General features: G+C 37.0%; 1 protein-coding gene across 2 annotated transcripts in view; it reads left to right on the top strand.

Annotated features, from left to right (window-relative positions):
* LOC123766537 (synaptic vesicle glycoprotein 2C) overlaps positions 1-13,635 on the top strand; it is a 61,926-nt gene that overhangs the window by 32,603 nt on the left and 15,688 nt on the right. The window contains exons 5-12 of one of the 2 annotated variants that reach the window (XM_045755767.2): positions 1,143-1,294; positions 1,605-1,774; positions 2,466-2,621; positions 3,006-3,094; positions 5,138-5,223; positions 5,974-6,151; positions 8,459-8,700; positions 12,613-12,968. In XM_045755767.2, coding sequence (XP_045611723.2) covers positions 1,143-1,294; positions 1,605-1,774; positions 2,466-2,621; positions 3,006-3,094; positions 5,138-5,223; positions 5,974-6,151; positions 8,459-8,700; positions 12,613-12,656 — 1,117 coding nt within the window. In that variant the 3' untranslated portion in view covers positions 12,657-12,968. Of the gene's footprint in view, positions 1-1,142; positions 1,295-1,604; positions 1,775-2,465; positions 2,622-3,005; positions 3,095-5,137; positions 5,224-5,973; positions 6,152-8,458; positions 8,701-12,612; positions 12,969-13,635 lie in introns of those variants that run through there. The other variant, XM_045755766.2, reaches the window with a different exon arrangement.

Below are 13,635 nucleotides of genomic sequence, written 5' to 3'. Positions count from 1 at the left end.
TTTGTAGGTTGTGTTTAATCTAATTTCTTTTAATCAACACTCCAAAACATGTCATTTATTCACATTATATTCCATTTGCCAAGTGGTGCTCCATGCACTTTTGTCTAGGTCTTAAAAGGTATAACAATTGTCTAAGTTTATCTTCCCTAATAATTTAGTATCATCAGCAAACATGTTCATAAAATTCTGTAATCCTTCTGGTAGGTCATTTATGTATACCTGTATATACAATAAACATTCCAGTGTAAAAACTAAACCCTGTGGTACTCCACTAGTGACATTTCTCTAGTCTGATACATTTCCTCTGATTACTTAGTTTAAGTAATTTTTCAGTCAGTTAGAACATATTTCATCAATGTTAGAAGCCTCCCTGTCACTTCTCCAGCATGTTCCAGTTTCTAGAACAACCTTGTATGTGGAACTCTGTCGTAAGCCTTTTTTAGGTCCAGATAGATGCGATCAACCCATCCATCTCTTTCCGTTAAATTCTCTGTGGCTCAATCATAGAAACTAAGTAAATTTGTTACACAGGATCTTCTAGATTGAAAACCATGCTGTCTGTTATGTAACTTTTCTCCAGGTGTTCTACCATTTTAGTTTTAATTATTTTTTCAACTATTTTGACTATTTTAATTACACTTGTCAGTGATACAGGTCTATACTTATGGGTCTTCCCTGCTGATAATTCAAAAAGACAAAAAGTCACAATAATGTGGCTGAAAATTAGTCTCCCAACCCACAAATTTGGGTGTTAAATGTCTTTGATACTTGAAATAACTGGGTTTTCAATATCTGCTTAGTTTGCAGATGATGAGACACAATAATGAGGCTTTAAGATATGAAACTAAACCACACAATAGAAAAGGTGGAGATGACGACGTTGTTTCAGTCCGTCCTGGAATATTATCAAGTTGATTATCACAATCAACTTGATAATGGCCTAGTACGAACTGAAATATAGTCGTCTCCTCATTTTGTGGTATGTAGCTTAGTCTTCATCTGCTTAGTTAAATGACCACAAATATATTGAAGTAAGTCTGTAACTAATACTGTATATGTAAATGCTAAGATAAATAATTGAATTAGGGCAAAAAAATGCTAGTATTCAATATTATTCTTATTTTGCAATTTTTTTCTTTTAGGATTGGTGGTGGGATCCCCATTGTGTTTGCTTACTACTGTGAGTTTGTTACTCAGGCAGAACGAGGACGTCATTTGTCTTGGTTGTTGGTGTTCTGGGCAATTGGTGGAGTGTTCACTGCACTGATGGCCTGGATAATTATACCGAGAACAGGTGAGCTTTGTAGACTCTTTTGTTATTAAACTATAGGATGCAATTGGTACACAGTTTGTGTTAATGTGTGTAAGGATGATTGTATTCTGTTACTGTTTCACTCTTTCTGCATCTAGCATTGTACAACAATTAACCAAGTAGTACTATCTAAGCTCACTTGCACTCTACATTATGAACGTGTGCTATTACGTCTGATGAATTTTTTAATTTTTGTAATTTTACCTCCCAGTCTCCTTCATTTCAACAGGATTACAGGTTTATTTTAAAATGAGGCAGTGGGAGGGGTCATTAATAAAATAATGGTTCTTAGGTATTACAGTTGTTTTGGATGAAGAGCATCACTTCAGCTCCTGGCGTGTGTTTCTTGTCGTATGTTCCTTGCCATCATTTGGGGCAGTAGTTGGTCTGTATTTCATGCCAGAGTCCCCTCGGTTCTTGCTGGAGAAAGGACGGGAAGTAGAGGCTATGATGGTTTACAAGGTATGTACCCTAGTGTTAATGAGCTCATTACTTATTTCTCTCAATAAGATCTTTATTTTGCCCATGGAATATGTTTTTGATTTTATGAGTAAACAGGTTCACAAGTGTCAAGACACTCTAAAGCATTACTTGGAATATTCAGTATTTATGTGATTTCTGCTTACAGTTCTCTGCTATAGGTTAAGCAGATGCTTTTTGCAAGTTCAGTATATCAGGATTTTTGTGAGATAATGAGTAATAGGTATGATCGAGCCCTCAAGTTTTGTTGACAAAATTACATTTTCCCTGATAAATATTGTAATATTTTCTCAGTATCTCTCTGGAAACTATAATTGTTTTTCTTTTCTTTATATTCATTATTTTCTGCATATTTTATTTTCATGCCAGCCATTGCATGGCATACTTGTAAAGAATTTTAAAAGTTCCAAAATTTAGATCCTGCATAGAACTTAAATAAGAGAGAAAATGAAATAAGTAAACAATTTAAAAATGCAGGAAATGCAAGTATGAATAACAGTGAGAAATGTTTGTAGTTAATCATGGTTAATGCTAGGAGATTCTGGTTAGCTTAAACCATTTAGGATATTGGATATTGCATATTTATTGCATGGATAGGCTTTTTCAATTAATAAATTTTTCAGTGATCTTATATAAAAACCATCTATTATATACTTTTTTTTTACTTCTACAGAAAATCTTCAAATGGAACAATGCTCATAATCCTGGAGCAGAGTACCAACTGACAGAGCTGGAGTTGCCATCTGGTACTAATCGCCCTCCTCGACACACTCCACCCCAGGGAGTTGGGAAGAACTTTGTGTCTGATATTTCCTATGGTCTAGAGCAGGTAGGTTTTCAATTCTACAGTACTGTACAGTGCAACCTAGATTTGATTCCAGAAAATCTCTGATTGCAGTGCACACTTTTTAGGCTGGATTTACCTGCTTTGCTGAATTTACCTGCTGAATTTTTAGGCTGGATTTACCTGCTTTGCTGAACAAATGTTCAGTAATATGCATAGCAATGCATTTTTCTTTTATTAAAAAATGCTTTATACAAATGTTTCCTGAAGGTATCTTAATACACCTTCAAATGTTTCCTGAAGGTTAAATTATTTATTTCTTCTGTTTGTTTTTTCTTTGGTGAGGGGAGCGGGGGGATATATACTTCAATTGTATACTTCAGTTTATTCACTGATGCTCTTATATAATGCTTCCTAAAATCTTTCCAGTTTTGGGGCCTCTTCTTCCAGCTGTTCCTACCACCTTACTTGACGACCACTCTCTTGCTGCTGATTGTGTGGTTAACATGTTCATTTGGGTGAGTTTACCTATACTTTTTAAAATTAAGCATTTATTTCTTATTTGTAAAAAAAAAAATATGCATTACATTTATTGTAATGTGGAAGAGAATATGTGAGTGAATGGAATCATAGGCCTTCCATGACAAATCAGCTTAATCAGCTTAGTGTAATTACCCTAGTGAAATTACTTAAGTGCAGTTACTGGATAATAATAATAATGTATGTAATATACAGTAATAATAATAAATATTTATTCAGGTAAAAGCACATACAGTACATACAAGATGAGTTACAAACAGAATGTTGGATTTATCGAGAGGATTTCTGAGAGCTATGTTCATGGTGTCCTGTCTTCCCAGCCCTTTGTAATATAACATGTTAAAACTACTGACGATTTTGGCCTCCACCACCTTCTCACCTAACTTGTTCCAACCATCTACCACTCTGTTTGCGAAAGTAAATTTTTATTATATTTCTTCGGCAGCTTTGTTTAGCTAGTTTAAATCTGTGACCTCTTGTTCTTGAAGTATGTACATATGTATTCATTGTATGTACTAGCTCTATCTATAATTCATCAATATTTGTATCACCCCTTGTATGTATGTACTTTACCTGAATAAACATTTAAATTTGAACTTGAAAGTTCCAGGTCTCGGGAATTCTTCCCTGTCAATTTTATCGATTCCTATTACTGTTTTGTACGTAATGATCATATCGCCTCTTTTTCTTATATCATCTAGTTTTTGCATATTTTATGCCTCTAACCTCTCCTCAAAGCTCTTGTTCTTCAGTTTCAGGAGCCGTTTAGTTGCATGTCTTTGCACCTTTTCCAGTTTGTTGATGTGCTTCTTAAGATATGGGCACCATACAACAGCTGCATATTCCAGCTTTGTTCTAACAAAAGTTGTGAACAATTTCTTTAGTATTTCACCATCCATGTATTTACAAGTAATTCTGAATTAGAAAGTGTAGTATAGGCTGGTTTGGGCTCCCAGTCAGTCTGTGTGTTGGCTAGCCAGGGATGTGATTTTTTCTAGCTTTGCTAGGTTTGGGTTTCTGGTGAACTGGTGAAAGTTCCAGTTATTCTGTCCCCAATTTCAAAAATTGTTTGGTCGTGTCTGGGACTCTTGGTCACTGTCTCTTTCCTTGCCTCCTTAGGCCTTCCTGAACTTGCAGCTGCATCACAATCTAGTTTTGAACTGTTCTCAGTCACTTGACAGTTGTTCGAGCAGCTGTGCTGGGTCCTGAATTTTGCCTGCATGTCTTCCCATTGGGCAGAGTTTGGCTAAGGGCTGTCTACTGGTTCTTCTGGTTCTGCTCATTTTGCTGTTGCAATGACCACTGGGTTCAGCAGCCCTTTGCTGGCTGTTACTTTGTTGGCTTTCCTTTTGGGGTTTGGTCTCATTGTACTTTCCAGCTCTGTTGCTCAATGTCTTTACAGATACATCGGCTCTGGGTTGGGGTTTTATGACCATTGCTTGATAGGCCTCTTAGGTTTGGTGGTTTCTTAGGTTGGGTCTGTTTCCTCAGATAGACATCATGGTTTGCATATTCGCAGCAATGTGGCAAACATTGTGGAGGATTTGGCTCCCTCCGGACTCTGTTCTCTGGCTCCACTCTGACTGCTCCCCAGTGGTTCATTGCCTGAACCACTGGGGGGGTTTCTTCAGCCTTATACCTTGTGGTGCTGGACACTGGGTGGCTCTTCTTTTGGATTTTTGGGGTTCAATTGCCTGTGCGGTCCATATGTGGCGTGTTTCCAACATTTTTTCAGAGTATTTTGATTCCAGCCCATTTCCACATAGGGAACTGTCTAGTAGCTCTGCGAGATGTTCGGTCACCCTGAGGTGGCTCTCTTCACATTGGTGAAAGAGGTATGACTTACAGAACAAATTATGTCTGCATAGCTTTTGGGTGTGTGAACTGTGCTGTCTGGCAGACAATTTAAGTGTTCTAGCCAGAGTTAATCTTTATGCTAGTTTTTGGTTACTACTCTTGCAATAACATTATCAATAGTCATCAAAATTTAATTTGTAATTATAAATTAATTTTTTTGGCAGGTTCTATGGTCTGTCAGTTTGGTTCCCAGAATACATCAAGTTGCTGAAGAGTGAGGAATACAACAGCCATGCCAATGTTACCTCAGGTATGCCTTATATTAACAGAATCATTTATGTAGATGTACATTAAAATTTTAATTATTTAGTTACTTTTGTTCAGTCATGAAGGATATCTTGTTTGGGTTTAATTGATTTAGTGTGAAACTGAGCACGTAACTAACCTCCACAATTGCAAGTTCAGATTGAGGTAGTTTGGTGTTCCATCATGTACAGTACAGTACTAAGGTACAGTTATTGTATCACATTTATTTTATTCATCACATAACTTACAGCTACTATATTTAAAGTGCAGGATATACAAGCAGATTTGTCACCTGCCCGAAACGCTGCCCGTATTAGTGGCTTTACAAGATTGTAATTACCATATTATGTATCCTCACAATCCCAATGTACCTTCTTGTATATATATAAATAAATAAATAAATAAACCAGTAGCCACATTCCTGCATTGTGTAAGGCAAGGTTTACTTGAGCATAGGCTGCAGTGTTGGCAGCATCCCCTTATGGTTCTGTAGACATATTTATCATCCCGGATTTTGAAATTGTGTTTGACGATGAAACTTGTAATGGAGCTTTACAATATTTATTTTCTTACAGTCCTACTTTTTAAAAAAGAACTCATCATGCCGTAATTGAAGAATCATAATCTTAAAACTGAAATAATGAAAGTGAATTTCTATGGTAGGATCAAATGTTATGAGTTATATGCAAGTGCATTTGTCACATCAGGGGAAACAGTCATTCTTTTTAACCTTAACGCTGAATAATTATTTCAGATGAGGTGTATGAGCATCGTTCATTCAACAGCACTACTCTGGACAATATCCAATTTGTGCAGACAATCTTCAACAACGTTACTTTTAGTAAAACTCTCATCAATCACGTTCTTTTTCTCAACTGTTCAATAACTGACTGCCTCTTCTCTGATGTCAGAAGCAGCAAGACATTTTTTAAGTAAGTACTATTGGTGATTTGCTTGAGGGTGGTATTGCTGCTTCTGTAATGCAGTATAGTGTGGTAGTGCTGCTTCTGTGATGCTGTAACTTCAGGTATCAGCCGTCTTGAAAAGCTAAAGATGGAAACTTTCTGCCTCAGGTAATAGAAAAGCATTAGGAGGTCAACAGTTGACCGAGCATTGGTGATTTTGGCATGACATCATTCAAAATTCAAAATTCAAAATTATTCAGGAAAAGTACATACATAGATGATGAGCTACAAACATAATGTTGGATTTATAGATAGTGCTATACATACAATACCTAAAGCCACTAATATGCATAGCTTTTCAGGCGAGGAGAGGGGAAAAACCACTTAGACTAAAACTTAATAGTAATTGAGATTAAAAGTATAAATTGTGTTGAAAAAAGGAATAAAAAAAGGGGGGGGGGAACATGACAGAAATCAGCAATCATACAAGTTAGTCAACAAACAGCATTGTTTAAAATAGCAGGAGATGGGTTGACATTTAGGGGGTAAGGTAGGTTACATGGAGTTAATTAGGTAGTACTTAGTTCTACTCTTAAACTGGTTGAGAGATGTACTGCCTTTGACATGATTGGAAAGGCCATTCCACATTCTGGGTCCCATGATTTGTAGAGCACTTCTAGTTTCAATAAGTCGCACTCTTGGAATATCAAATAGGTATTTGTTTCTGGTGTGGTGCCCATAGGTTCTGTTACAACCTTCTAGGAAGCTTTTAAGGTCAGGATTGACATTACAGTTCAGAGTTTTAAATATACAGAGTACACATGAGAGGATGTGCAGTGACTTAATAGCTAACATATTCAAAGATTTGAATAAGGGTTTTGAGTGCTGTCTGCAGCCAGAGTTAGATATTGTCCTAATAGCAGCTTTGTGTTGAATAATTAGAGGACGTAAATGATTTTGAGTAGTACTAGTAGAACCCCAAGCACAAATACCTTAATTGAGATAAGGATAGATGAGAGAGTGATAGAGCATCACCAGAGCAGGGCGAGGTACTTAATATCTGATCTTAGAAAGAATGCCAACAGTTTTAGATACTTTTTCTTGCTGTCCCTGGAAATTCAGCTTGTTACCGATGAGAATACTAAGGAATTTTGCCATCTACTTTGTTACTAGCATAGACTCCTCGCATGATGTTCCTTATGTGGTCCTCGGGTGATAGTTTTCTATCTAGAACCACCCCTAGATCTCTCGCTCTCTCTCTATTCGAATTCCTTAAAGATTTCTTACATAATTTATAGGTTGTGTGGGATCTACGTTCTCCTATTCCACATTCCATAACATGTCATTTATTCACATTAAATTCCATTTGCCAAGTGGTGCTCACACTTATTTTGTCCAAGTCTTCTTGAAGGGCATGACAATCATCTAAGTTTCTTATCTTCCCTAGTATTTTAGACTAAAATTAATGATAGGCCTCCAGGCCTATCATCAGCAAACATGTTCATATAATTCTGTATTCCATCTGGTAGATTGTTTATGTAGACAATGAACATTAGTGGGGAATAGCCATCTGACTGGATAATGAGTGAGTACCTAGTTGATAGTGTTGCTAATTTTCTCCATACAGTTGCTTCTTTTGGAACACTATGTTTCTGGTGACTTTTTCCTCTTAGCTTGGGTTTATCTAGTACTCCTGCACCTCTAATCAGTGGACTTGATTCTGTTTCTGGTTTGTGTAGGTTTTTATGACTCGTAAGGGCCTGGTAGGGCATGTTAGGTTTAAAGATAATGAAGTAAGGAGATCCACAGTGAACCACTGAGGGATCCACAAGAGAGAGGCATTTCATTATGTTCAAAACTGGAGTGTTATAAGTGAAAGTACTGTATGTTTACATAAAAAAATATCTGCTGTGACCTACAGATCATCTGGTTCCTATCACAACTGCAAGGTTAAGAAGTGTCATCTCTCACTTTGCATTTCTGTCATATAATTAGGTTTAATTTATGATGCCTAAAATTGAACATAACTAAGTCAGAAATAAATTGGGAAAATAGGATGGTCCAATTTTTTCTTTTAAATGTACTAATTTGTTGTTGACCAGACCACACACTAGAAGGTGAAGGGACGACGACGTTTCGGTCTGTCCTGGACCATTTTGGAGAATGGTCCAGGACGGACCGAAACATCCTTGTCCCTTCACCTTCTAGTGTGTAGTCTGGTCAACATACTTCAGCCATGTTATTGTGACTCATGGCCTACTACTTTGTTACTAATTATTTTTTTATTATCTGTAAATTTGAGTTTTCTGTAGCTGTTTTTTCCCCCCCTCACAGGTATTCCCACATAGCTCGCAACACTTTCATCGATACCGACATATATGACTATCGTTTCCAGGACTGTGAAATGATAAACAACAAATTCCATGCACTTGCACCTGGCTGTACTTTAGATTTTGATTATAACATCCATTATAAGGCAGTGTTTCAAGAGAATTTGATAGGGCAACTGACAATGATCCCTGGCACATTGATCACATCCCTCCTCATGGATAAGCTTGGCAGAGTCAGGATTATGAGTGAGTATATATTCTTTGTTATTTTTATATATTTCATATTGGTATAAATTAAAGTCTTGGTCTCTTAACACAATTTTGATTACTACTTAATTGTTGAGCAAGATCTGATAAGGATTTTTCTAGGGAAGCCCCCTTGGTGGCTCCCTGAAGCTATATTGATGAGATAGCGTCCCACCACTGAATCACATCTGTAACAGGAGTCCTGTTTGGCCTACCGGGTACTACAGCCAGAACCTGGTCCCTTGAGAGGCACAGAGCTGGGGATTGTTACAATCACTCACACCAGAAAGAGTTCAGAAAGTAATTGAAGCATTACAGACAATTGCAAGGATTATGATGCACCATAACAGTCAAAGGACTTCGCAAACAATTTGTTCAAAACAAATCGTTCTCTTGAAACTTGCTCAAATCCCCTAGTGCTAAAGGCTGTCAATAGCAGGCGTCGTCAGGCTCCAACTGGTTCCACGTTACCAACCAGCTCCAGATAGGTTCTGTTGCTGATGTACAAGAAAACAATCAATTGGTTCTTTTTGAGTTGCCTCATCACAACGAATCTCACTTTTTTCTCAAATAAGTGCTGGTCATCCTTCAGACATTTTCTTGTGGGGGTTGTTTACTTTGTGTATCATTCCTGTTATTTTAGTACTCAGTATTTGCTTCACAAACATGTGTTTCTCTGCTGTACCTCTTGCATGGACTTGGCCTATTCTTTGCTATGCGCTGCATGTATCTAGGGTGACTCTTTCCTAAGCACTTATCTAGCATTGCCCCTGCACTGACAGAACAACTTTTCGGTTGTGTTCAGGAGTGTGTCCCTGAGAGGTCAGGCCACTCAGCTGTAGTGCCTTACCCTGGGTAGTGCACAAGTTGTTGACTCCTCTGCTAGGCTCTCTGGCTTGGGGGTCATTATTTTTGGTTGTTAATTGGCACACACACTAGAGTATGTGCACTTATTCATACTATATTCCATGGATACCTTTCATAGCCGAGTTTATCCCATAGACTGCGTTCGATGTCTGTTCTTTCAGCGAACATCCTTAGTGCCTTGGTATTCTTCTTGGTTAGTCTTCTTCATGCCCTGATAACTTCTGTGGGTCTGCAGTGTGGCTCATCATGGATCGATCCATTGAGTTCAGTCTCACTACATGTGAGTTTGAAAGGCGTTTGCTGCTCACTGACAGTTATTCTATCTGTCTCTGCCGCATAGTTTGTTTATTTACTTATTTATTTATATATTTATTTATGTATTTATTTATTTATACAGTATTTATTTATCTTGTTGGTTCGGTGACACCTTTGACTATTCAATATGTGTTCTTGTTGGGTTTCTATATATTATCTAAGCCTGAGTCTGCCTCAAGACATGAAGCATATCAGGTAGCTTCCTTTTTTTGGGCTAATTTTACCTGCATTCAAGGTTTGTAGTGTGTTGTTTGATTGGATTCCTTGGAGGTGGCATCCAATCAGGTGGCATTTTTTTTTTAATATGTGGGGGTACCACCTCTGGTTGCATTTGTAGGGACCCTCGACCTCAAAGAAGATGACATGCAACATCTGGAAGAGCCCCGTGGAGCACCTGAGTACACTCGCATATTGTTTTCTCTTACAACCCTCTGTATTTTTTTTATTTTGTAATTTTATTTGATTTAAAACTTCATTACACAAAAAGGGTTACAATATAAATAATATATAATATATATATATATATATATATATATATATATATATATATATATATATATATATATATATATATATATATATATATATATATATATATATATATATATATATATATATATATATATATATATATATATATAATACACATACATACATACATTTATTTTTTTATTTATTTAACACGTATATATATTTAATATTTAGTCTTTTCTCATAGCTTTAGTTATTCAGTTACACAAGCCATTTGGTTGCATGTTTTTTCTAGTTTTTTTTCAGTTTATTGCTATACTAAGTACTTCTTGAGATATGGGCACCATACAACCACTACATACTCCAACTTTGATCTCACAAAAGTTGTGAACAATTTCTTTATTATTTCTCCATCCATGTGTTTAAAAGCATTTCAGAAGTTTGAAAAGCATAGCATGCGTTCCTCACACAATGTTCTTTAGATGGTCTTCAGGTGACAGTTTTTGTCTCCAGAACAACCCTTAGATGACTTTCTCTCTCAGAACTCTTTTTTTAAGCTTTTTCACATAATTTAGATTGTGTGGCCTATCTTCTACTCCACATTCCATAATGTGGCATTTATTCACATTAAAATTCATTTGCTAAGGGTTGCTCTATGCACTTTGTCCATGTCTTCTTGAAGAGCATGACAGTCATCAAAGTTTCTAATCTTCCTTATTAGCTCGGCAACATCAGCAAACATATTCATATAATTTTTTTTTGCCTTTGGTAGATCGTTTATACTGTATATACAATAAACAATATTACTGGGGCTAAAACTTAACCCTGTGGTACTCCACTAGTAGTATTTCTCCACTTTGATAGTACCTATTATTACTGCCCTCATTTTTCTGTCGGACAGTCTCTGTCATGCCCTCCAGTATATTCCAGTTTCCAAAACAACCTCTTATGTGGGACTGTCAGAAGCCTTTTTTGGGGGGCAAAGATAAATGCAGTCAACCCACCTGTCTCTCTAATGTATAATCCTTATGGCTCTATCACAGAAACGAAGTTGATTTGATTACTCAAATCAATTTGATTTGAGTAATTTGTTACCCTGATTTGTTACTCAAGATCTTCCTGTTCGAAAACATACTGTTTATTATTATATAATTTCTCTCCAGGTGTTCTATCCATTTGGTTTAAATTATTTTTTCTAGTAATAATTACCTAAGTGTAATTACCTAAGTGTAGTTACAGGGTGAGAGCTACGCTCGTGGTATCCCGTCTTCCCAGCACTCATTGTCATATAACGTTTTGAAACTACTAACGGTCTTGGCCTCCACCACCTTCTCACCTAACTTGTTCCAACCATCTACCACTCTGTTTGCGAAAGTGAATTTTCTTATATTTCTTCGGCATCTGTGTTTAGCTAGTTTAAATCTATGACCTCTTGTTCTTGAAGTTCCAGGTTTCAGGAAATCTTCCCTATAGATTTTATCAATTCCTGTTACTATTTTGTACGTAGTGATCATATCACCTCTTTTTCTTCTGTCTTCTAGTTTTGGCATATTTAATGCCTCTAACCTCCACGCTTGTCAGTGATACAGATCTATAATTAGGAGAGTCTTCCTTGCTATCGTTTTTGTAGATTGGAACTGTTGGCCTTTTTCCGTATACTGTACGGTATATAACAAGGCTCCTGTACACAAAAATGATTGAAAAATCAATTGAAGTGGAGTCCTGAGCTCATATGTGCATTCTCTCAGAACCCAAGGTGAATCTTCATCTGGGCCAACTGCTTTGTTCCTACCTGGCTCCTTGAGCCTTTTTCCACTTTTTCTTGAGCCACCTCTATGTACTCTGTTATTCTCTGACATTCATAGAGAATTACATTGGGGTGTGTAAAATCTAGTGTGCACTCACCCTCCACTATTGTTCCAACAATCTTAAGAGATTTTCAAGGCTTTCAAGTGTATTCAGAGGGCTTTTTTCTATTTTTCGACTTTTAACACTTATATTTAGATATTTGTTTCAGACACTAAATGTACTTTCAGAGTTTATACACTAATATAGAGTAAAGTTTTTACTCTCTTTAAAGTTGTTCACTCCCACAAGGTGACTATCCCTACTACCCTGAACAGATAGACTGCTACTTTTCTAATGCTTACAAAATTAGAACATTTACACTGAACTGCTTCCACATTGTTCATTGGTTATAATCATCCCTGCTTTAGTTTTTTATATTTTCATATACTACATAGGACCCATTCCTTACAGTGCTTCCAAGGATGTGGGCAAGTGGCAGCTCCATGTGCAGCTGATTGTGCTCTCTGGAGCCCTTACTGTGGAAGACCACAGGCCTTGTACCCACTTGGCGGCCGTCTTGTGCGTTTGGGCTGTTGTGGAGCAGTTTTCGGATCAGCTCCATGACGGCTAGGATGTTCTGGCTTATGTACCTGTTAGGATAGAGAATAAATTATTGGATTAAATATTGCCTAGGTTAGGTTCATACTATTAAGATCAGATGCTATTTTGTTTTAGGGAGTACATATATATAAATACTGTACAGTACTGTAAGTTTATACATGACGTTTATACCGGTGAGCGTGGTTTTACAATAAATATGCGGTTAAGATGTGTTTTTCCTTCCCGCCTAAACCCTAATACTGGTAACAAGGATTAACAGCAGATGCTGGGAGTCTGGGTTCCAGATGATGCAAGGAGCATCAGGCTGCAAGAGTATGGGCTGTGGATGGGCAGGAAAACTATAGACAAGAGTAAGTTGTGTTTACTCTCACCATTGCCATGGCTGTCATTCCAAGTCAGGATGCAACCATTTGATGTAGCCAAAATCTTACTCAAGTTTTGGCTGAGCATGCTAGAGGCAAATTTTGAGCATCATGGGATTAAACAGGAGCAAGCAAAAAATTGGTACTCCTAATGTCACTGGGTACAGCAGTCTATAGTGTCCCGGGGAATGTATGCATGCCAAAACTACTACATATGAAAAACTATGAAGATTTTATTAGGTTGCTGAAATGTCATTATATGATAAAACCTTCATATCACAGGAGTTTGATGGATTTCCAGCGAGAACAAAAAAGCAGCAGGAAACCTTGCAGGAAGTATTGGTGTTAACTGACAGCTGCAATTTTGGAGCCCAGTTTGACTACTGGGTGAGGGATCCGATGTTCATGTTAGTAGAAAAGAAAATATTTTTTCCTAAACCTGAAAATTTGGATTTGCAATCAGTCTTCATGGACAGTGTCAGAGTGGATTGTGAACCAGGAAAGAGTCTTT

This window comes from Procambarus clarkii, chromosome 62, assembly GCF_040958095.1.
Source record: "Procambarus clarkii isolate CNS0578487 chromosome 62, FALCON_Pclarkii_2.0, whole genome shotgun sequence".
In the NCBI taxonomy this organism is placed as follows: Eukaryota; Metazoa; Arthropoda; class Malacostraca; order Decapoda; family Cambaridae; genus Procambarus; species Procambarus clarkii.
This window is presented reverse-complemented; position numbering and strand designations above follow the sequence as displayed.